This window comes from Schistocerca cancellata, chromosome 9, assembly GCF_023864275.1.
Source record: "Schistocerca cancellata isolate TAMUIC-IGC-003103 chromosome 9, iqSchCanc2.1, whole genome shotgun sequence".
Classification (NCBI taxonomy): domain Eukaryota; kingdom Metazoa; phylum Arthropoda; class Insecta; order Orthoptera; family Acrididae; genus Schistocerca; species Schistocerca cancellata.
The window spans coordinates 336,199,076-336,221,962 of NC_064634.1; the positions used below are offsets into that span (position 1 = coordinate 336,199,076).

The 22,887-nt window shown below is 43.1% G+C and overlaps 1 protein-coding gene across 1 annotated transcript in view; it reads left to right on the plus strand.

Moving 5' to 3' along the window:
* Positions 1–20,589, plus strand: part of LOC126100873 (L-dopachrome tautomerase yellow-f2-like) — a 181,392-nt gene extending 160,803 nt beyond the window's left edge. Inside the window, exons 5-6 of the mRNA XM_049911539.1 lie at positions 5,486–5,726; positions 18,880–20,589. Of these exons, the coding sequence (XP_049767496.1) occupies positions 5,486–5,726; positions 18,880–19,125 (487 nt within the window). The 3' untranslated portion in view covers positions 19,126–20,589. The remainder of the gene's footprint in view (positions 1–5,485; positions 5,727–18,879) is intronic.
* Positions 20,590–22,887: the final 2,298 nt, after the last annotated feature.

Below are 22,887 nucleotides of genomic sequence, written 5' to 3' on the forward strand. Positions count from 1 at the left end.
GAATGTGTAGTATACGGAGTTTTTATTCGTTACAGAATTTTCATATACTTCCAGAAGTGATTTCGCGTGATTCCACTATACCTCGCGTTTAGTCAACTGTAGCATTAAGTGGCTGATCGCAGTAGGACTGTACTGCGCTTCAGCAATTGTTATACAACTTACGTTTGTAGAGTCTTGCGGCGCTCTCACCCAGTCCCCCTGCCGTATAAATTTCTGCGGACCTTATGGTAGCGCACCGAAGCAGAACGCGAATTTTGTAAATTGTGCAGACGTTTTTCTTCAGTATCACAACAAACTGTACATCGAGGCGTCAGATTTGGATCAGGCACTGCTGACTGAAACGGTTAGCTACTATGTCTCGGATATTCAGGCTCAGCAGACTATTAAGTGATGAGTGCTATTGACCGAGGATCTCAAATTGGTTCCATATTTCTAGATTTACAAAAGGCTTTTCATACCGTTCCTCACAAACGGCACAGTTCGTAGTAATTGACGGAAAGTCATGGAGTAAAACACAAGAAATATTTGGCGTTCTCTAAGGAAGTGTTACAGCCCCTCTGCTGTTCCTAATCTATATAAATGATTTAGGAGACAATGTGACCAGCCATATTAGGTTATCGTCAGGTGATCCTGCCATTTACCGTCTAGAAAAGTCACCAGAGGATCAAAACCAATTGCAAAATGATTTAGGCTATGTATGTGTATAATGCGAAAAGTGGAAATTGGTCCTGAATAATGAAAAGTGTGAGCACTAAAAGGAATCTGTTAAATTTAGGTTACACGATAAATCACAAAAATCTAAAGCTTGCCCATTCAGCTAAATACTTAGGAGTTACAATTACGAACAACTTCAGTTGGAACGATCACACAGATAATGTTGCAACAGAACACTTAGAAGATGTAACAAGTCTACTAAAAGGGCTGCCTACAATACGCTTGTCCACCCTCTGCTAGAGTACTGCTGCGCGATATAGTTTCCTTACCAGATAGGATTGATGGAGGACGTCAGAAAAGTTCAAACAAGGTCACCTCGTTTTCTATTATTGCAAAATAGGGAAGTGAGTTTAAGGGATATGATCGCGAGTTAGGTTGACAGTTATTAAAACAAAGGCGATTTCCTTGCAGCCAGATCTTTTCAAGACTTTCGTCTCCTACGTCCTCCTCAAAAGTGAAAATATTTTGTCTAAATCTACCTACATAGGGCGAAATGATCATTGTAGTAAAATAAGATAAATCAGAGCTTGCACGGAAAGATTTGAGTGTTCGTTTTTCTGAGGCACTGTTCGAGGGTGGAAAGGTGGAGAAAGAGAGTGAAAGTGGTTCGATGGATGATCTACTAGGCACTTAAGTGTGAGTAACTGAGTAGTCACAATGAACGCTCTGCCAGGCACTTACATGTGAGTTGTAGAGTGGTCACAATGAACTCTTTGCCAGGCACTTCCGTGTGAGTTACAGAGTGGTTACAATGAACTCCCTGCCAGGCACTTACGTGCGTGTTGCAGAGTGGTCACAATGAACAATCCACCAGGCACTTATGTGTGAGTTGCAGAGTGGTCACAATGAACGCTCTGCCAGGCACTTACGTGTGAGTAGCAGAGTGGTCACAATGAATGGTCTGCCAGGCATGTGTGAATTGTAGAGTGGTCACAATGAAAGTTCTGTGAGGCACTTAAGTGTGAATTACAGACTGGTCACAATGAATGCTCCACCAGGCACTTACGTGTAAGTTGTAGAGTGGTCGCAATGAAAGCTCTGCCAGGCACTTACGTGTGAGTTGCAGAGTGGTCACGGTCAACTCTTTGCCAGGCACTTACGTGTGAGTTGCAGAGTGGCTACAATGAACTTTCTGCCAGGCACTTATGTGTGAGTAGCAGAGTGGTCACAATGAACTCCCTGCCACGCACTTACGTGTGAGTTGCAAAGTGGTCACAATGAATGCTCCACCACGCACTTACGTGTAAGTTGTAGAGTGGTCGCAATGAAAGCTCTGCCAGGCACTTACGTGTGAGTTGCAGAGTGGTCACGGTCAACTCTTTGCCAGGCACTTACGTGTGAGTTGCAGAGTGGCTACAATGAACTTTCTGCCAGGCACTTATGTGTGAGTAGCAGAGTGGTCACAATGAACTCCCTGCCACGCACTTACGTGTGAGTTGCAAAGTGGTCACAAAAAATGCTCCACCACGCACTTACGTGTAAGTTGTAGAGTGGTCACAATGAAAGCCTGCCACGCACTTACGTGTGAGTTGTAGAGTGGTCACAATTAACTCTTTCCCAGGCACTTACGTGTGAATTGTAGAGTGGTTACAATGAACTTACTGCCAGGTACTTACGTGTGAGTAGCAGAGTGGCCACAATGAACTCCCTGCCAGGCACTTACGTGTGAGTTGCAGAGTGGTCACAATGAACGCTCCACCAGGCACTTACATGTGAGTTATAGAGTGATCACAATGAAAGCTCTGCGAGGCACTTACGTGTGTGTTCGAGAGTGGTCACAATGAACTCTTTGCCAGGCACTTACGTGTGAGTTGCAGAGTGGCTACAAAGAACTTTATGACAGGCACTTATGTGTGAGTAGCAGAGTGGTCACAATGAACTCCCTGCCAGACACTTACGTGTGAGTAGCAAAGTGGCCACAATGAACTCCCTGCCAGGCACTTACGTGTGAGTTGCACAGTGGTCACAATGAACGCTCCACCAGACACTTACGTGTGAGTAGTAGAGTGGTTACAATGAACTCCCTGCCAGGCACTTACGTGGGTGTTGCAGAGTGGTCACAATGAACACTCCACCAGGCACTTACATGTGAGTTGCAGAGTGGTCACAATGAACACTCTGCCAGGCACTTACGTGTGAGTAGCAGAGTGGTCACAATGAATGGTCTGCAGGCATGTGTGAGTTGTAGAGTGGTCACAATGAAAGTTCTGCGAGGCACTTACGTGTGAATTGCAGACTGGTCACAATGAATGCTCCACCAGGCACTTACGTGTAAGTTGTAGAGTGGTCACAATGAAAGCTCTGCCAGGCACTTACCTGTGAGTTGCAGAGTGGTCACAATGAACTCTTTGCCAGGCACTTACGTGTGAGTTGCAGAGTGGCTTCAATGAACTTTCTGACAGGCACTTATGTGTGAGTAGCAAAGTGGTCACAATGAACTCCCTGCTACGCACTTATGTGTGAGTTGCAGAGTGGTCACAATGAATGCTCCACCAGGCACTTACGTGTAAGTTGTAGAGTGGTCACAATGAAAGCCCTGCCAGGCACTTACGTGTGAGTTGTAGAGTGGTCACAATTAACTCTTTCCCAGGCACTTACGTGTGAGTTGCAGAGTGGTCCCAATTAACTCTTTCCCAGGCACTTACGTGTGAATTGTAGAGTGGTTACAATCAACTTACTGCCAGGTACTTACGTGTGAGTAGCAGAGTGGCCACAATGAACTCCCTGCCAGGCACTTACGTGTGAGTTGCAGAGTGGTCACAATGAACGCTCCACCAGGCACTTACATGTGAGTTGTAGAGTGGTCACAATGAAAGTTCTGCCAGGCACTTACGTGTGAGTTCGAGAGTGGTCACAATGAACTCTTTGCCAGGCACATATGTGTGAGTTGTAGAGTGGTTACAATGAACTTTCTGCCAGGTACTTATGTGTGACTAGCAGAGTGGTCACAATGAACTCCCTGCCAGGCACTTACGTTTTAGTTGCAGAGTGGTGACAGTGAACTTTCTGCCAGGTACTTACGTGTGAGTAGTAGAGTGGTCACAATGAACTCCCTGCCAGACACTTACGTGTGAGTTGCAGAGTGGTCACAATGAACACTCCACCAGGCACTTATGTGTGAGTTGTAGAGTGGTCACAATGAAAGCTCTGACGGGCACTTACGTGTGAGTTCCAGAGTGGTCACAATGAACTCTTTGCCAGGCACATATGTGTGAGTTGCAGAGTGGTTACAATGAACTTTCTGCCAGGTACTTATGTGTGACTAGCAGAGTGGTCACAATGAACTCCCTACCAGGCACTTACGTTTTAGTTGCAGAGTGGTGACAGTGAACTTTCTGCCAGGTACTTACGTGTGAGTAGCAGAGTGGTCACAATGAACTCCCTGCCAGACACTTACGTGTGAGTAGCAGAGTGGTCACAATGAACGCTCCACCAGGCACTTACGTGTGAGTTGTAGAGTGGTGACAGTGAACTCCCTGCCAGGCACTTACATGTGAGTTACAGAGTGGTCACAATGAACGCTCCACCAGGCACTTATGTGTGAGTTGCAGAGTGGTCACAATGAACGCTCTGCCAGGCACTTACGTGTGAGTAGCAGAGTGGTCACAATGAATGGTCCGCAAGGCATGTGTGAGTTGTAGAGTGGTCACAATGAAAGTTCTGCGAGGCACTTACGTGTGAATTGCAGACTGGTCACAATGAACGCTCCACCAGGCACTTACGTGTAAGTTGTAGAGTGGTCACAATGAACACTCCACCAGGCACTTACGTGTGAGTTGCAGAGTGGTCACAATGAAAGCTCTGCCAGGCACTTACGTGTGAGTTGCAGAGTGGTCACAATGAAAGCTCTGCCAGGCACTTATGTGTGAGTTCCAGAGTAGTCACAATGAACTCTTTGCCAGGCACTTACGTGTGAGTAGCAGAGTGGTCACAATGAAAGCTCTGCCAGGCACTTACGTGTGAGTTGCAGAGTGGTCACAATGAAATCTTTCCCAGGCACTTACGTGTGAGTTGTAGAGTGGTTACAATGAACTTGCTGCCAGGTACTTACGTGTGAGTAGCAGAATGGTCACAATGAACTCCCTGCCAGGCACTTACGTGTGAGTTGTAGAGTGGTCACAATGAACTCCCTGCCAGGCACTTACATGTGAGTTGCAGAACGGTTACGTGGATGCAGATGTAGATTGCAGGGTGACTGAACTGCCAACGTTCCACATATGAGCCCAGCGCTTTAGCACTGTATCACTTCGCTCAGTACATATAGAAACCATCCATGAAGCATGATCTCCATTTCTAAGAATCTTCAAGTGAAAGGTGGACACAGGTTTTCACGTGAAGAGTGACCTGGAACTCCATCATAGTCGACTTACTTTTTACACGAATAACATGCGTCAAATCTCCTTCAATGCACATGGTCCGTAGCTTGTGGTCTAGTGGCTAGCGTTGCTATAGCTGGGTCACTGTGTCCCGGGTTCGATTCACGGCCGGGTTGGAGATTTTCTCTGCCTGGGGACTTGGCGTTTGTGTTGTCTTCATCATTTCATCATCATCCTCATCATTCGTGACAGTGGCTAGATTGGACTGTGAAATAAATTGGTGTGTGAAGAAAATTGGGGCTTTGTACGGACGCTGATGACCGCGCATTTGAGCGCCCCACAAACGAAACATCATCATCAATACATATGTTTTCTCCGTTTAATGAACTTAGCCATTACTGTACTGTCCATTTTGAGACTTTCCACATGTTGAGGCACACCGTTTGTGTTGGCAGCACTGCCGCTGGCAGCACCTCGTGGTTCCGGTCGTTTCAGCCGGTGGGCAGCCGCGGGGACCGCGGCCAGTCCACAGGCAGCTTCCTGGACGAGCGAACAGGCGTGCTCTTCATGATGGAGGTGCTCAACCACCGCGTCACCTGCTGGAACTCGCGCTCCGGGCTCCCCATGGACGCAGAAACCATAGGCGTCGTCGCCGAGGACGACGGTACTTCATTCGTCTATCCCAGTGACGTTAAGGTACATCTACAATTACGCTTGAATTTATCCTCGAGAAATCACTCTACAGTACAGTTCCGCATAAGCTCACAACAAAATGTGTCACCTCCTCTATAGCGCACACTGCTCACGTTGGAGCGCTGTCTAAGGCTTTGCAGTTGTATGGGCGGTGGCTAATGATGTTAGCCAACATGACAAAAGACAAATGCGATTATTGTTGGAGTACTACACAGTCATGACTTTGCTAAATGGTCGTGTAAATCAAGAAATCCACTCCACAAAAAGAAAACTAAAAAAAGTTGTGAACGGCTCTCACAATGCAAGCTTTATTAATACATCTAATAAAAAAGAGCTATATACAGCACATTGACTATGAGCGAACTGGCAAAGAACGAAAGGCCACTGGAATTCATGAGTCATTGAAATCGAACAGGTAAGCTTACAAAACATCTGTAGAACTAAAGTAGATAGAAAGTCAGTCAAAACAGTGACAGTCACAACTCCCACATGAAGAACGTCAGCATCTTTATATATTATACAATATACATATTATATACATACAATATAAATATTATATATTATACAATGCCTCAGTAAAAAATCATATTCAAGGGATCAATGCAAAAGTTAAAAGAAGTACCGAATGAAAATAGCCCGGCAACAGTTGCGACAGAGAAGAAATCTTATAAAGAGACAGAACAAGTTGTAGACAGAATAACAGGAACACAAGTTCAGGCGGTGGGAATCCCAACAGGCTGTATATGACAGTCAACCCGCAAAAACAAACCACTACCAAAGGGCCAGGATTGTTGGTGGGATCAGAGGTTGTACACAAGAGAAAGTGCTTAGCAAAGGGATTCAACAAACAGAAGAACAGGTATGGGATTACCATAACACGTACTGGCACAATACACTAGGATTGAAGAAATTAACTGAGCCTAACACTTCAAATGTAAAGACAAATAGCTCCGAGAGAAATGTAGATAGAGACAAACTACTCACTTTTCTACAAATTAACGTATGTTGCATTAGACATAAGGTTTTTACAATTACAGCGGTTGAGTAATATTCAGCATGTCGATATTATATGTGTATCAGAGCGCTGGTTAACCCAAATTTAAGTAAATATATTTGTTCCCAATGGTATGTTGTTGCAGACATAATGTGTAGGAGACAGAGAAAGAATGATGGGGCTGGAATTTTTCACAAACAAGGAGTAAAATTTTCCAAAACTCATTTATCTACATATTGCTCAGAATTGGATCGGGAGTTTAGTTGTGCAAAACTGGAAAATGAAAATGTAGTTAGTCTGTATAGGTCTCTAGATTGATATGTAATTTTTTTATTGAAAAATGTGAGTCAATAGTTAAAAAATTTCTTGGTGATTAAGTCAAGAATTGTTATCTGTGGTGATTTTAAAGTATAAATGGTAAACACCCGGGGCCAAGCCACAAGGATATTCCTGAATATGGACCTATATTGTGCAAATAACTGTGCTGTATGAAAGAATGCCTGCATGGACAATATTATGGTGAATTTCCACAGGGAAGACATTACAGTCAGATTTGCAGGAGGTGGTCTGGCAGATGATGAACCTTTACTCCTCACACTTTGTAAGAGACAACCAATTAAAATCGAAGAACCTAAAGTGCTTCTATAGAGGGCTACCTAAAGAGGGCAAAAGAAAGAATACATAAGAGTGCATGTTGACAGACTAGGGGCTGCAAATTGATACTTTCTATATTATTGTCAACTAAGGGAAGAGGAGATGAAATGATCTTTGATAACCTTTTGAAGAAATATACAGATTTATGGTATTCTTCTTCACCAGTAACAAAAATTAATTATCCAAGTGCACCGAAAAATAAAAGACTGAGGTTTTTTGAAGAACTTGTGGAAATCTGAGAAAACGTGATCATGCTGCACCCAAAGGACAGAGCAGAAAGAGAACATTTACAGCTCCTATCTGAAAAGCAAAAAAAATTACAAAGCTAAGCTCCTTACTGCAAAAAACTGGCAGGAGAAAACTAAATTGAAAGGGCTCGCAGTAAATGAATATTAAAGAATCCTTTGAGATGCCTGAGTAGGATATTAGTATCTAACAAATTTTCCTATAGCTTGTTGTATCATTATGTGCTGTGGTTATGTCTTGTATAATTATGTCCTCTATACTCTATCCAGTTATTATGCGCAGGGTTTATACGATACTATAGTATAGATTAGATTATTGACACTAGCTCTTAGAAATCTGCCTGTAGTGCACTTTGCAACTGATACTAGGCGATCATCGGAACCTCAGCTGCTACCATATGTCAGACTCTTGAGGCGGTGTGCGTGTTCCAGTCGGTTGTATGGAATTAGCGCGTAACATGAGTTGATATAAAGAAGCGATACAATGAAAGCAAGCATCTATGATGTTTGGACAATCCTATGACCACACTGCTAGTAACATTTTTAGATTTGCTGGTGCACTGGTACGGAAGGTCCGATGTATCTACAAGGAATAGTACACCACTCACTGACATGTGACACGGAGTAAGACCAATGGCTGTAAAAAGCCCCTGTTCTAGAGGTACTGGAGATTAGTGTCACTCCTTCTCATTGTCAATCCATCTTCACCAGTCTTCGAGATAACTTTGGGAAGAGAACTGCTTGCATTGGACATTTGAATCTAATCCCTTGCAGTAATCATTTGATCACATCTGCACGTCTTCATTGGGCTAAACAATACAGAACCTGGACAGTATCTTGCTGGAGGCGTGTAGCGTGGTCCGACAAGTTTGTTGCCTCAATCCAAATCATGCAAGGCGCAAACTGCACAGATGGCCCAATGAATCGTTTAATCTACAGCCCTCTGGGGGCCATGGTTCACTTTGTAGGTGTTTCTATGATGTTTTCCAGAGTGGGGAGAAGGGCGGTGAGGGGAATTCGTACCATGACTTTTGCCCATTTATTCTGGTTATAGTGAACACGAACCACAATGTTTATTTAAATATACTTGGTGACCAAATGTTGTCGCATCTCCTACACCTCCCTGATGAGACTCTGTGTACACTTCCAAGATAACAACAGCCGTGTTCACAGGCTGCACCTAAACTTTTGTGGTTTGGCAAACACTCAAGGCGTTATCTGCACCTCGAGTGGCACTAAATGATCCGATCCTACTCCCACAGAAAAATCGTGATTTGATTCAGTGGGTGAAGTATACAACCAGCGTTCAATAACTAGTACAACACATTTTTTCTGAAATGAGGTTGGTTTTATTCAGGATTCCGATACGCATTATTACCCGCTCTTTTCGCTAGGAAACCCTATTTTTCAACATAGCCTCCGTTCAGTGCGACGGCCTTAAGCCATCATACTGGGACGGGCCATATGCCCACATGGTACCACCCTACTGTTCAGTGTCAGAGCCAACGTCTTGCCTCATCAATAATCTCTCCATCATCCATGTACTGCTGCCAGTGGAGTAGACCCTTCAGTGGTCCATACAGATGGAAGTTGGAAGGTGCGAGTACTGGGCTGTGGGGTGGATGAGGAACAACGTTCCAATGAAGTTTTGTGAGTTCCTCTCAGGTGCGCAAAATTCTGTAGGACCTCGCATTGTCATGGAGAGGGAGAACCTCATTTGCATTTTTATGGCGACGAACATGCTGAAGTCGTTCCTTCAATATCCTGAAGCTAGCACAATACATTAAAGGGTTTATCGTTGCACCATAAGGGAGGGTATCAAACAGCACAACCCCTCAAAAGCCCCAGAAGACGGTAGCCATGGCTTTACCGGCTGAGGGTGTAGCTATGAATTTTTTCTTCGAAGGAGAGGTGACGTGACACCACTTCATGGATTCCAATTTTGTTTCCGGTTTGAAGTGACGAACCCATGTTTCATCATCTGTTATGTTTGACAAAAAGCTATCACCATCATCCTCGTAATTGTTCAATCAATTTTGCGCAGGTGGTCCTTCGATGCTCTTTATGGTCTTCCGTTAGGCGGCGAGAAACCCAGCAGGCGTACAGCTCTCTGTACCACAACTGGAAAGTGAGTGCGTCAGAAGCGCAAACAGAGATGTCAAGTTAAGAAGTGAGGTGTTTGATTATGATCCGTCGAGCACTTCACGTGAGACTGTCCGCACGTTCCAGAATTGAAGGTGTCACAGCCGGCACGCAGGAGATCGGGCAGGTTTGCGCGACCTTGTTGCTATGATGACACATGCCTTGCTCAATGGCTCGTCGTGCTATTGTTCACTGCCAGGCCTCCGTAGACCTCCTGAATGCGTCTATGAATATCTGCGATGCTCTGGTTTTAATCCAAAAGAAACTCTATGGCAACTACCTGCTATCAGCGAGAAAATGTGTTGCATAACTTATTGAACGGTCCTCGTAGCAGTTGACATTCGCGCAGTTTGGCACCTCTACGGGATATAAACGTCAGTGCTTCGGTTCAGCTGGTTATAGCATACTGAGAAAACTTGTGGCCCTTCTTACCTGTCGAATTTACACCTTTATCAAGGCCAGAGATGGTGTTACACAGTAACAGAGGTACGTCTCCCGAGGGAAAGTTATTTTTTGTGTGTTGTGCTTACTACAACCCGTTCTTTTCCATACACGTAAAAACATTTTAAACCTTTCCGTTCATTGAGTGGGCGGGCTGTTTGAGATTTAGATCGTAATTAAGCTCAATTCATTTCATCCAAAACCCAGAGAGCACGGAGTGGAGCAAAGGGTTTTCCAGTTCGTGGCGTTTGGGAGAGGATTTCCAGTTTTAGAATTTGCTTACACCAAAAAACGTTCCCGAACATTTTCATGGGAACCGGGGGACTGGAGCTCTTTTTGATTTGTTTCTAAGAAAATATGTCAGATAAAAATATGAATGCTTAGTGTATATCTGTTAGAGCATATAAAGAAGTAAAGTCAATAAACTGTTCGACAAGTACAGCGGTGGATTTCTGCCTGATTCATGGGCGGAGCTTGAATACGTTTGTGTGAATCTCAATTAACATAATTTTACGTTCAATTTTTCATGTGAGGAGTGTATAGGAATGTTTCTACATGTCACTCTGAGAAAATTAATATTTTTACATTTTGGATAGCTGTCATTCTTGAAATTTCTTCCATGTTTTTGTGACGTTCTTACCTGAGCTAAATAAACATCTGAGGATTCGTTTTGCCCTAAATAATACAGATTTAATGTTTATAAAGTGTCGATATCATAAGACCTATAGCAAGAGATTATGAATGAAAATACACACAACACCGATGTAATATTCTACAATATTTATTACTTATTTCACAAGTCGGTTTTCGACTGTTACCTCTGCATTAAGTACAAAGATAAATACGTAGTGATTTTTTTGTAAGATTTAAGATTTTAACAATCAACAGAGTATGAGAGGACTGTTAATGTTAGATTTAGGAATAAAACGAGAGGAATTATTTCATTGAAAATGCGAATAAGTTTATTGAACTAAGAGAAAATACGTGACACTTCAACCAATGAACTACATTACAAACAACAATTGATCTTAGGAGAAAATAAATCGAACAATAAACTTTGGTGACTTGTTTCAAGGGTGTGGCTGAACAAAATAATCTTGTCTTTAACAAGTCCTAAATTAAAAGCAGATGAGATGTACTAGTGAGCTGAAGCATGTAACTGAAGTGATTATTTCAAAAGATAAGAGAAATTATAGTACTGAAATAAAGGAAAAATGGGCATTGTGCGTAAGAGGGGTAATTTACAACATGACCAGGATGGGATTAAGCGTAGAACACTTGTTCCTTTAAAATAATGTTTTACATTTCCTGAATTTACGTTTTCTGGCTATTTTCTGCGAGACTTTTCCCAAACATGGGATTGTGCACCTTTTATTGCGTCCTTGAGGTGGAGGGTCGAGAACAGGGTAAAGAAGTGAGTGCACCTGTTGTTCCTACTTTTTGTCCATTACGGAGTCCACTAAGGTAGGAGGGTAGGTAGTTGTCTGACTGCATTTAGTTCCCCTTGGAAGTCATCTTTGCTTATGGTGGGGGGGGGGGGATGGATGTTAGGTGATGTATATTGAGAGAAAGGCCGGTCTGGGTGGCCGAGCGGTTCTAGGCGCTACAGTCTGGAACGGCGCGACCGCTACGGTCGCAGGTTAGAATCCTGCCTCGGACATGGATGTGTGTGATGTCCTTAGGTTAGTTAGGTTTAAGTAGTTCTTAGTTCTAGGGGAATTATGACCTCAGAAGTTAAGTCCCATAGTGCTCAGAGCCATTTGAACCATTTGAGAGAAAGACAGTATGTTTATGGGTCACTATGTGTTGAGAAGTGAAGGCATTATAATATCTGTGGTGTCAGGTTTCGTATGAATCTTGAAAGTATGAATATGGTCACCTATGTCTATGGTTAGTTTTAAATAATTTATGCATTTATCTCAAAAATACATTGCGAATTTTTTGCTGTGGTGTTTAGAATTTAGCTGCTTGAGGAATTTTTGAAGTTTTCTGGTATGTCCGTAGGCACAAAACTTCATCAACATACCTAAACCAGTATACAACCTTGGAAGAGAGTAGTTCATTTAGGCAAAGATGGGGAAGCAAATCGACCGCATCCTTGTAAAAAAAAAAAAAAAAAAAAAAAAAAAAAAAAAAAAAAAAAAATCTATTCCGAAATTCATCTGAACGATTCTAGGAGATCATGTGAAACTTAAAATTCTGATCTACCACAATAGGTTATTCATTTTGCGGTTCCAGGTACTCCCATCAAGTCATTTAGACGTTTTGTAAGCTCTCTTTTTTTGTAGACAAACTGTAATTTCTCAGTATCTTAATAATGGTCTGAAATCTGCCAATTCCATTACCTGTGAATATATGTGGTCCTTATATGTCATATGCTCAGGACTAGGTAATCCTCGCTTTCTGCTCAATTCCATTCATAAAGTCCATGGAACCGAGCCAGAAGCAGAAATGTTGTGCAGTTGTCACGCCAGTACAGATAACTTCCTTAGATTTATGATCACCATGGACCTCTGCCGAATTTATCACTATGATTCCGAGACAGGAGAAATGCTAGCAGTGGAAATATGTGGATTCATCACTACCTAAAAAGGCAAAGATCTAACCGTCGTCGGAGAAGGTGATCCTCAGTGTCCTTTGGAACTGTCATGCTGTGGTGTTAACAGATTATGCTTGTGAGAGGCTTTCCGTACAGGAGCATATCACCGAAATCTCCTGACGAGATTACGGGAGACTGCCAAGACGAAGCATCGCAGGAAGTTGTCCAAGTGGGTGTTTCTGCTCCACAGCTAGTTCTCCGTAGCACACAGTCACGAATGTTGCTTCCCTTAGTTATCAAATTTCGTCTCACCCCTGCATTCTCCAGATAAATCACACAGTGATTACTTCCTTTTTCCTTGAAGTTTCAGGGTTCCAGCCGTATGACATCGACGATATTTCGGCTAACAACCATGCAGCCCTCTTCACGTCACTAACTTCATACCAAAATTGATGCTGAGGAGCATGTATAAAAGCAGCCGCTGCATGAGCGACCTACGTCGAGGATGGCGTCCTCTGCGAATATTGCTCCATCTAAGGCTCGCAGGCGCAGGCGAAACAGTGATATTACATGTGAGCTCTCTGAAGGAATGCGGGCTTGTGGAGTTCAAATTCAGATTTCAAGTTAATAAAATGTGTCACTAGTCATAAAATGTTTCCTTTACGCAGATATTAAAGAAATCACCGGCTCCCAAGACTTACCCAGTTGAAAGACGACACCATGATTAATACGACATTCCGCGTACCTTATTTCCACAGATTCCTTAACAATTGAATTCCAAAAGAACCTCGTCGAGGCGAAACTTTCCGCGACAGAATAATCCATAGAATGTCCTGTGGAGATACAATGCTCGGGCATGGCTGACTTACTAGGTTGTGAAAGGAGAGCGTGGCGATCATGTTGAACACACCTCTCACGCATGTGTTCGTTGTCTGACCAAAGTAGATTTTGTCGCATTGGGGACGTATTCCACAGATTCCAGCACCCCGCAATCCCAGATTGTCCTTTGCCGAACCGAGAAAAATCTTTTTAGGTGGGCGAAAGATGTATTGTGCTTTTCTCGTTCAGGCGAAGGACTATCTGGGATTCCGGAAGGCTGGAATGTACAGAATACCTCACCAGTATGTCACAGTCTACATTGGTCAGGCAACGAGCACAATATGTGAAAGGTGCTTTGAACATGATCGCCACACTCGCCGCTCTGCTACTAGTGTCGTAGTTCTAGAAGAGAGGAACTCAATGACATTTCACTGTTCAAACTCGAAGTAAGTACAGTTTTAGACACGGGATTCATCTGCTTTGAATATTAAACCGGTTGCTATCTAATTGGAAGATCATGTCGGGTTATGGAACTTTTGCGTCAGGCAGATGGGGCGTTCCAGACTGACGGAGCTGCGACAGTCTACTTACAAAGCGGAACAGTGGAAACAGGTTTAATTTCAAACTGACGCTTGTCTGTATGTAGTTGGACCAACACACCAGCCAAAATCGGGAATGGCCTACACGGACACCCGAGTTAACACCAGTAGATTTCTTTTTTGGGGGGATATCTACACTGAAGAGCCAAAGAAACTGATACACCTGCCTAATATCTTGTAGGGCCCCCGTGAGCACGCAGACGTGTCGCAACACGACGTGGCATGGACTCAATGTCTGAAGTAGTGCTGGAGGGAACTGACACCATGAATCCTGCACCGCTGTCCATAAATCCGTAAGAGAACGAGGGGATGGAGACATCTTCTGAACAGCATGTTGCAAGGCATCCTAGATATTTTCAATAATATTCATGCCTTGGGAGTTCGGTGGCCAGCTAAAATGTTTAAAGTCAGAAACGTGTTTCTGGAGCCACTCTGCAGCAATTCTGGTCCGTGGGGTGTCGCATAGTCCTGCTGAATTGTCCAAGTCTGCCGGAATACACAATGGACTTGGATGGATGCAGGTGATCAGACATGATGCTTACATACATGTCACCTGTCAGAGTCGTATCTAGACGTATAAGGGGTCCCTTATACTCCAACGGCAAACGCCCCACATCTTTACAGAGCCTCCACAAGTTTGAAGATTCCCCTGCTGACATGCAGGGTCCGTGGATTCACGAGGTTGTCCCCATACTAGCACATGTCCATCCGCTCGATACAATTTGGAACAAGGCTCGTCCGACCAGACAACATGCTTCCAGTCATCAAAAGTCCAATGCCGGTGTTGACGGGCCCAAGCGAGACGTAAAGCTTTGTGTCGTGCAGTCGTCAATGGTACACAAGTGGGCCTTCGGCTCCGAAAACCCGTATCACTAATGTTTCGTTGAAAGGTTCGCATGCTGACACTTTGACTCCATTGAAATCTACATCAATTTGCGAAAGGATTGCACTTCTGTCACCTTGAATGATTCTCTTCAACTGCTGTTGGTCCCGCTGTTGCAGGATGTTTTTCCAGGCCCAGTGACGGGGATTTGATGTTATGTTTTACCGGATTCCTGATATTCACAGTATACTCGTGAAATGGTCGTACGGGGAAATCTCCACTTCATCGCTACCTCGGAGATGCTGTGTCCCACCTCTCATGCACTGACTATAACACCACGTTCAGTAACCGATCTAACAACTGCGCCAAACACTTATCTTATATAGGCGTTGCCGACAGCAGCGCCCTATTCCGCCTGTTTGCATATCTCTGTATTTGGATGTGCGGAGCCTATACCAGTTTCCTTGGAGCTTCAGTGTAAATACGCCTGTTTTTCACCAAACCCACCAACCCAGGTGATTTCAAACCGTGCATCGAGCACGCTTATCGTTCCGTTATTCCAGCAACTTTATGTACAGCATACACCCAAGACTTTCAACATGTCTAGATTCGTAACTAAAATAGATAAGACTTTGGTTTCTGCACAGTTGTTTTATAAATGTCAGCTAGTCGATAGAAAAAATAACGTTCTATTTCAGAAATTATAGCTCCTTGCTGTGACTCTCCGGTAATTCATACATATAGTAAAAATGGATATGTGTGTGTGTACGTACTTTCCACATGTCGTCCTAAACCAGTGGACTGATTGTAACCGAACTTGGAACTTATATTCATAGACATACGCATGTACTATACTGTCTTGCAACAGTCGCTGTGGTGGTAAGAATCACCCAAATATCAAAGGTGTGGGGGCGGGGAGGAAAAAGAAGCGTAGCCCGCGGCGCGTGCATTGGCAGACTTTATTCACCCAGTACTTGTGAATGAGAGCACTTAGCTACTACCTACAAACTTTACACATAATTTCAAACCTTTGCGAACTTTTTTTCTCGTTGACAACTTCCACAAAATGATGAAAGCAAAAGTTTATCGCTTACTATTTTTCCTCTGTTCATGCAGTAAAAGTACCTCATGAGGAATGAAGTCATAATTTCAGTATGCATTCATAACATTGAATGTAACTGCAAAATTGTATCGTTGTGCAACACGTTGTTCATGGGCTATTATGTCATAAACAATGAGACGCGTGAAAAAACTGCCACATCATGCATGGCCTTTAAATTTACTACATCTTTGTTACCCACTCTACTCGCAACGAATTTGGCAGACGGTATCCGCGTATGCCGCTGAATGTACCTGCAAAATTATATCAGTGTACGACATACGAGGGCTATTCGGAAAGTGAGGAATGATTGGTCGCGAAATAGAAACCACTGTGAAAATCTGACGAGGCTTTTCACAGACGTTTTGGGCAGTGTCTCTAGTACATCCAGCAAGACGTTCTTTTCAGTTGCGAGCGCTCTGAGGGCGAGTAAAGGTGCCTAGAACAACAATGTCTCCCGCCAAGTATGAGGGCCCGCTGAGGTGCTTCGCCTTAATGAATGCAGCCCACCTAACACAACTGCCACGCACTTTCTTCTTCATGGCAATTCTCAGCCGCACTCTGCAGGGGCAGTGAAGATGCTCCCATAGTGCTCAGAGCCATATGAACCACTTGCACCCACGCCCGTCCCACGCAGCGTCTAGCCATGTGCTTAATGTTTATGGCATCATATTTCCTGAAATATACGAGGGTTGTTCGGAGAGTGAGGAACGATAGGTGGTGAAATGGAAACTGCAATGAAAACGAAAACTGTTTTCTTTGCACATTTAGCTACACCTTCCAGGTACTTCTTTACAAAGTCGCCGCTCCAACTTGGACATTTTTAGTAGCGTTATACCAAATTTCCAAAACCATTGTCATAGAAGGCAGCCACCTGCGCTTTTCGATAATTCTCTACGCTCGTCTATAGCACGTAGCCTGCACCCAAGTGTTCGTATCCAGCATTTCATGTGAACGGCGATGATACTCAGGACGAGCCAATTAGGGCTGTGTTGTGGCTCTGAGCACTATGGGACTTAACTTCTGAGGTAATCAGTCCCCTAGAACTTACAAGGGAACCTCCCCATCCCATCCCCCTCAGATTTAGTTATAAGTTGGCACAGTGGATAGGCCTTGAAAAACTGAACACAGATCAATCGAGAAAACAGGAAGAAGTTGTGTAGAACTATGGAAAAAATAAGCAAAATATACAAACTGAGTAGTCCATGAGCAAAATAGGCAACATCAAGGATAGTGTGAGCTCAGGGGCGCCGTGGTCCCGTGGTTAGCGTGAGCAGCTGTGGAGCGAGAGGTCCTTGGTTCAAGTCTTCCCTCGAGTAAAAAGTTTACTTTCTTTATTTTCGCAAAGTTATGATCTGTTCCCTCGTTCATTGACGTCTCTGTTCACTGTAATAAGTTTAGTGTCTGTGTTTCGCGACCGCACAGCAAAACCGTGCGACTAGTAGACGAAAGGACGTGCCTCTCCAATGGGAGCCGAAAACATTTGATCGCAAGGTCACAGGTCAACCGATTCCTCCACAGGAAAACACGTCTGATATTTTCTATACGACACTGGTGACGGCATGTGCGTCACATGACAGGAATATGTTGTTCAGGTGTAGCGTCCCCATACTACCGCGCAGTTACCTCGCATCGTAAGGACGGACGAACAGATAATTGTCTGAAAATAAAAAATTAAACTTTTCACTCGAGGGAAGACTTGAACCAAAGACCTCTCATTCCGCAACTGCTCACGCTAACCACAGGACCACAGCCCTCCTAACCTCACACTATCCTTGATGTTGCCTATCTTTCGCATGGACTACTCAGTTTGTATATTTTGCTTATTTTTTTCATAGTTCCACACAACTTGTTCCTGTTTTCTCGATTGATCTGTGTTCAGTTTTTCAAGGCCTATCCACTGTGCCAACTTATAACTAAATCTGAGGGGGGGTGCGATGGAGAGGTTCCCTTGTTAGAACTACTTAAACCTAACTAACCTAAGGACATCACACACATCCATGCCCGAGGCTGGATTCGAGCCTGTGACCGTAGCGGTTGCGCGGTTCCAGACTATAGCGTCTAGAACCACTCGACCACCCCGGCCGGTGCGTGGACGCACAACAATAAATAAATACCTGGACAACGGCGGGTTTCTCTGCTAGTAAGTAAATAAACTACATTCATAACGCTGGAGGAAGAGTAAATATTCATTTTACTTATTATTTTGTAAGTTACAGAGAAAGATACTGTTGTGACTTGGCAAGACAGCCAAGCCACCATGATTGGTAGCCGAAAGGCACGCGTCTAAGCTCACGCAGGCTGGCGTGAGGACTGGAACAGTTATAGGAGTTTATAGTAGGAAGAAAAGTACGTAGCTTCTGGAATACTTAACTTTAATCCATAATTGGTGAGCATCGGTCTGACGGTACATGCATCACAAGATAAATAGCAAATGATAATGGCGCCTTGCTAGGTCGTAGCAAATGACGTAGCTGAAGGCTATGCTAACTATCGTCTCGGCAAATGAGAGCGTAATATGTCAGTGAACCATCTCTAGCAAAGTCGGCTGTACAACTGGGGCGAGTGCTAGGAAGTCTCTCTAGACCTGCCGTGTAGCGGCGCTCGGTTTGCAATCACTAACAGTGGCGACACGCGGGTCCGACGTATACTAACGGACCGCGGCCGATTTAAAGGCTACCACCTAGCAAGTGTGGTATCTGGCGGTGACACCACAGATACCGTACCTCAAACACTCTGTTCTTTGTGAAATAGAAATACATTCTATAAATTACACAATGTCTTGATGTGTCTGTTGTAAGGTGGACGCTTCGCGAAACGAGCTGTGGTTCCTGACGAATGTGTACCCGGTGCTGCTGCTGGGCCGTATCAACACGACGGAGTACAACTACCACGTTTTCACTGGCGCGGTAGACGACGTGGTGCGGGACACGCCTTGCGAGCCTGCACGTGAAGCCACGGGCAGCGGCCACTGGCGCCGCTACCAGGCAGAAGCCGCGTCCCCCGTGTCTCCCAGCCTCGTCATGGAGGCGGCGGGGCCGCAGTAACACCAGCTGGCGACGACGCTGCTCCAACAGGTGGTCGCTGACTGCTTCCACCTGTCTCCGCCAGCCTCGTCGTGGAGGCGGCGGGAGCCCAGTAACGACTGCAGGGGAGCTCCAACAGGTGTTCGGCAACTGTCTGTGTCTCCCATACTCGTCATGAAGGCTGTAGCGTAGGCTTCCGCGAACTGTGACTCAAAGAGTGACCTGCAACACGTGGTCGGAGCAAATGACGAAGAGTGCACAGTACAGGGTGATTTTTATTAATGTTTGAATACACACAAAGCGACGTATATGGTCCTGAGAGAACTAATTTAGTTACAGACACGTGGGGCTGCAAATTTCGGGAAAAACCACAAAAGTGGACGAAAAACATTGAACATGTGACTTCACCGGGTGACGTACCTCGCAGCAGCTGGTCTTATCGATCCTGCTGTCAATCGCAGGGGGCATTGCTACACGTCGCTCCCCTAGGCTACTCTGTTTTCGTACATGTAAACAGACTCGTTGCAGTCTTGTACCGCGAGCGCTATCGTATCACATCGAATAATACAAGAACGAAAACAGAGTAAACTAGCAGAGTGATGCGCTGCACAGCCCCTATCGATGAAGGAAGGATCGACAAGCTGCGCGTGCGGCGGCATGCGTCACCTCGTGATGTCACTTGTTCAACACTTGTCATCAACTTTTGTTGTGTTTCCTGACATTTGTGGTCCCACGTGTCTTATATTAAATCATTTGTCTTAGCGTCATCTACATCGCTGCTGTGGTTTTTAAACGTTAATAACAATCACACTGCGTATAAATAAATTGGACTGGACTGTCAGTCAGGCACAATGACAAGCATGTAATGCTACAAACACACGACAGACAAGCGTGTGAACGACTGATCAAGCCTCCTTACTGTGCCTTAAATCTGGCGTTTAGCCTTATCAGAGTTTACAAGGTTAAATCGACTCTTGTGTTTCTGCTTGACAGAACAATATTCATAAATTAAGAGAAAAAATTTTGGTTCTTCAACAGTATTTGTCTGTGGTGGCCTACTAAGCCAAAACCAATTAGCTAATTAAATAGATACTATAGGACATCCACAGTGTTATGCTTTCCATTCATACTCTCTCAAATGGTAAGTAATTGTTGAAACCATGTGTTTGTTGGTTGTGCCCTTCTGATTGTAGGTTGGCAGAAAGCTATTTAGCTATGAACGGCAGTGAGGAGACAGAACTGTTGTGTTGACACAGGCTAGATATCAGAGACATGTTTTTGGTGATATGGACATTTTTGTGGTGATAAGTGCGTGAAGTGCTTACAAAATTATATAAATATATACTTATATGTATGTATGGTGAAACTCAATGCATGAAAGATAACTGCTATACATAAAATCGTTCTCATTACTAATTGAAAGTATGTATTTCTATCTATCACAGTTTACAGACTTTTTAAAAAAATATATATTTTATATGTTGAGATTGAACTGTCCCTTGGATTTCTTCGATGTATCGTAGTTAAGATAATGATTTTACCACTTAAAAAGAGTTAGTTTTTATAAACGTCGCACTGCTGCAAAAAAATGATGTTGTTCTAGTCTTCAGTCCGAAGACTGGTTTACTGTTTCTCTCTATGCTAGTCTGTGCTGTGCAATCCTCTCCCCTCTGCATAATTACTGCAGCCAAAGTATGTTTGAAGCTGCTTATTGTTGAATTAGATTATATTCAGTTTCCGTTTCATAGACCCAAAAATGAGACGATTCTCGTGCGTGTGGAATATGTCAAAAAGTATAACATAGAAAACATAAAACATTTGAATATAATACTCAATACCCTGATTAATTCTTAGGAGATTGTCAAAACAGGTGAACATGAAACTCCGCTGCAGAGTGAAAATCTCATTCAGGTGAACATACTACAGTAAACTGGGACTGCTAATATTTACAGAATTAATACACTGTCAGAATGAAACATAGTAAAGCACTTTAGTAAATTTATAGACACAAAATACCTAATATTGATTGTTGTGAGCAAATGACATCAAAACTGAAATCTAACAGACATTTTCACTTAAGATGGTCTAACAGTCCCAGTTAAGATATTCATCTATAAAGTAGAAGGAGTCGCCTATCAAAAAGTCTTTCAAGCTCTGTCTAAACTGTGCTTTATCTGAAACCAAGCTCTCAATATTTTCTAGCAATTTATTGAAAATTTGTGTACCTAAATGTTGGACCCCTTTTTGCACTAAGGATTAAGTGCTTTTAGGTCTTTATGTAGATTATTCTTCTTCCTAATATTGATTCCGCGATTGGGCTGTTGGTTGGAAATAGAGACGATACTTGCAAAATTTTATTAAGGAATAAATATACTGAGAAACAGTGGTTAGAACACAAAGTTTCTTGAACAAGTTTCTAAATGATATTCCTGAATTTGCAGCACAAATGATTCTTGTTATATACTTTTGCATGCTAAAAGCTTTTGCTCGATTTGATGAGAACTTCCAAATCACATATGACATAATAGAATGAAAGTAAGCAAAGTATGCAAGTTTTTTTATATTTATGTCTCCTACAAGTGACATCATTCTCACTACAAATACAGACTTATTTAGGCATTTCAACTATTCTGTGGTATGCCCTTCCCAACTGAATTTATTATCGAGTTGTAATCCCAGAAATGTAGTACTGTCAACCTCCTCGATCTGCATGTCTTCACATTACACGTGCTGGAAGAAAATCTATTACAGGCTCTGAACTGCATATAATGGGTCTTTTCAAAGTTTAATGACAGTGAATTAGCTTTAAGGCAATTATTAATGTCAGTGAAAATTTTATTAGCAGCCATTTCTATATCTGTACTTGACTTGCAACTTATTGTGATGTTTGAACCATCTGCAAACAAAACGAACTTGGCACCTGGCAATGTAAAAGACGAGAGGTGATTAATGTACACAAGAAACAGCAACGCACCCAAGAGGAAACCTTGAGAAACATCACATGTAATTAATTTCAAATCAGATGAAGACTGACTTCCTACTGCACAGGTATTGCGCAACGACAGCCTTTGTTTCCTGTTACTTAGATAAGACTCAAACCATTTCGAAACACTGCCAGTGACTCCATAATATTCTAATCTACTTAGGATAACGCTGTGATTCACACAGTCAAAGGCTTTTGATAGGCCACAGAAAATGCCAGTAGCCTCTAATTTATTATCTAATGAATTAAGTGCATTCTCACCTGTGTGTAAATAGCTTTCTCTACAACATAACTCTTAAGAAATCAAAAGTGTGACTTTGACAATATATTATTTGCAGCCAGATGCTGTATGACACGCCTGAACACAAGCTTTTTAAATATTTTTCAAAAAGCTGGCAGAAGTGAAATTGGACGATAGTTTGATGGCATTTCTTTATCCCCATTCTTGTAAAGAGGCTTAGCTTTAGCATATTTTAACCAGTGTGGAAATGTTGCCATGATAAGAATTTGATTAACAAATAACTTAAGAGAGAACTCAATGTACATGATCACTCTTTGATTAACTTCGTTGATATGTTATCATACCCACTAGAAAACTTAGATTTTAAGGATTTTATGGTGAATGCTACTTCTTTGGGAGACGTGAGTGTCATTTCTATTTTACACAAGCTATTTTTAAAGATTGATCTCAGATACTTCGTTGCACTGTTCATCGAACTGATAAACGCAAGCTTTTAGCAACAGAAACTAAGTGCTTGTTTAAGAGGTTTGCAACACTACATGCACTTGTTATCAATGTC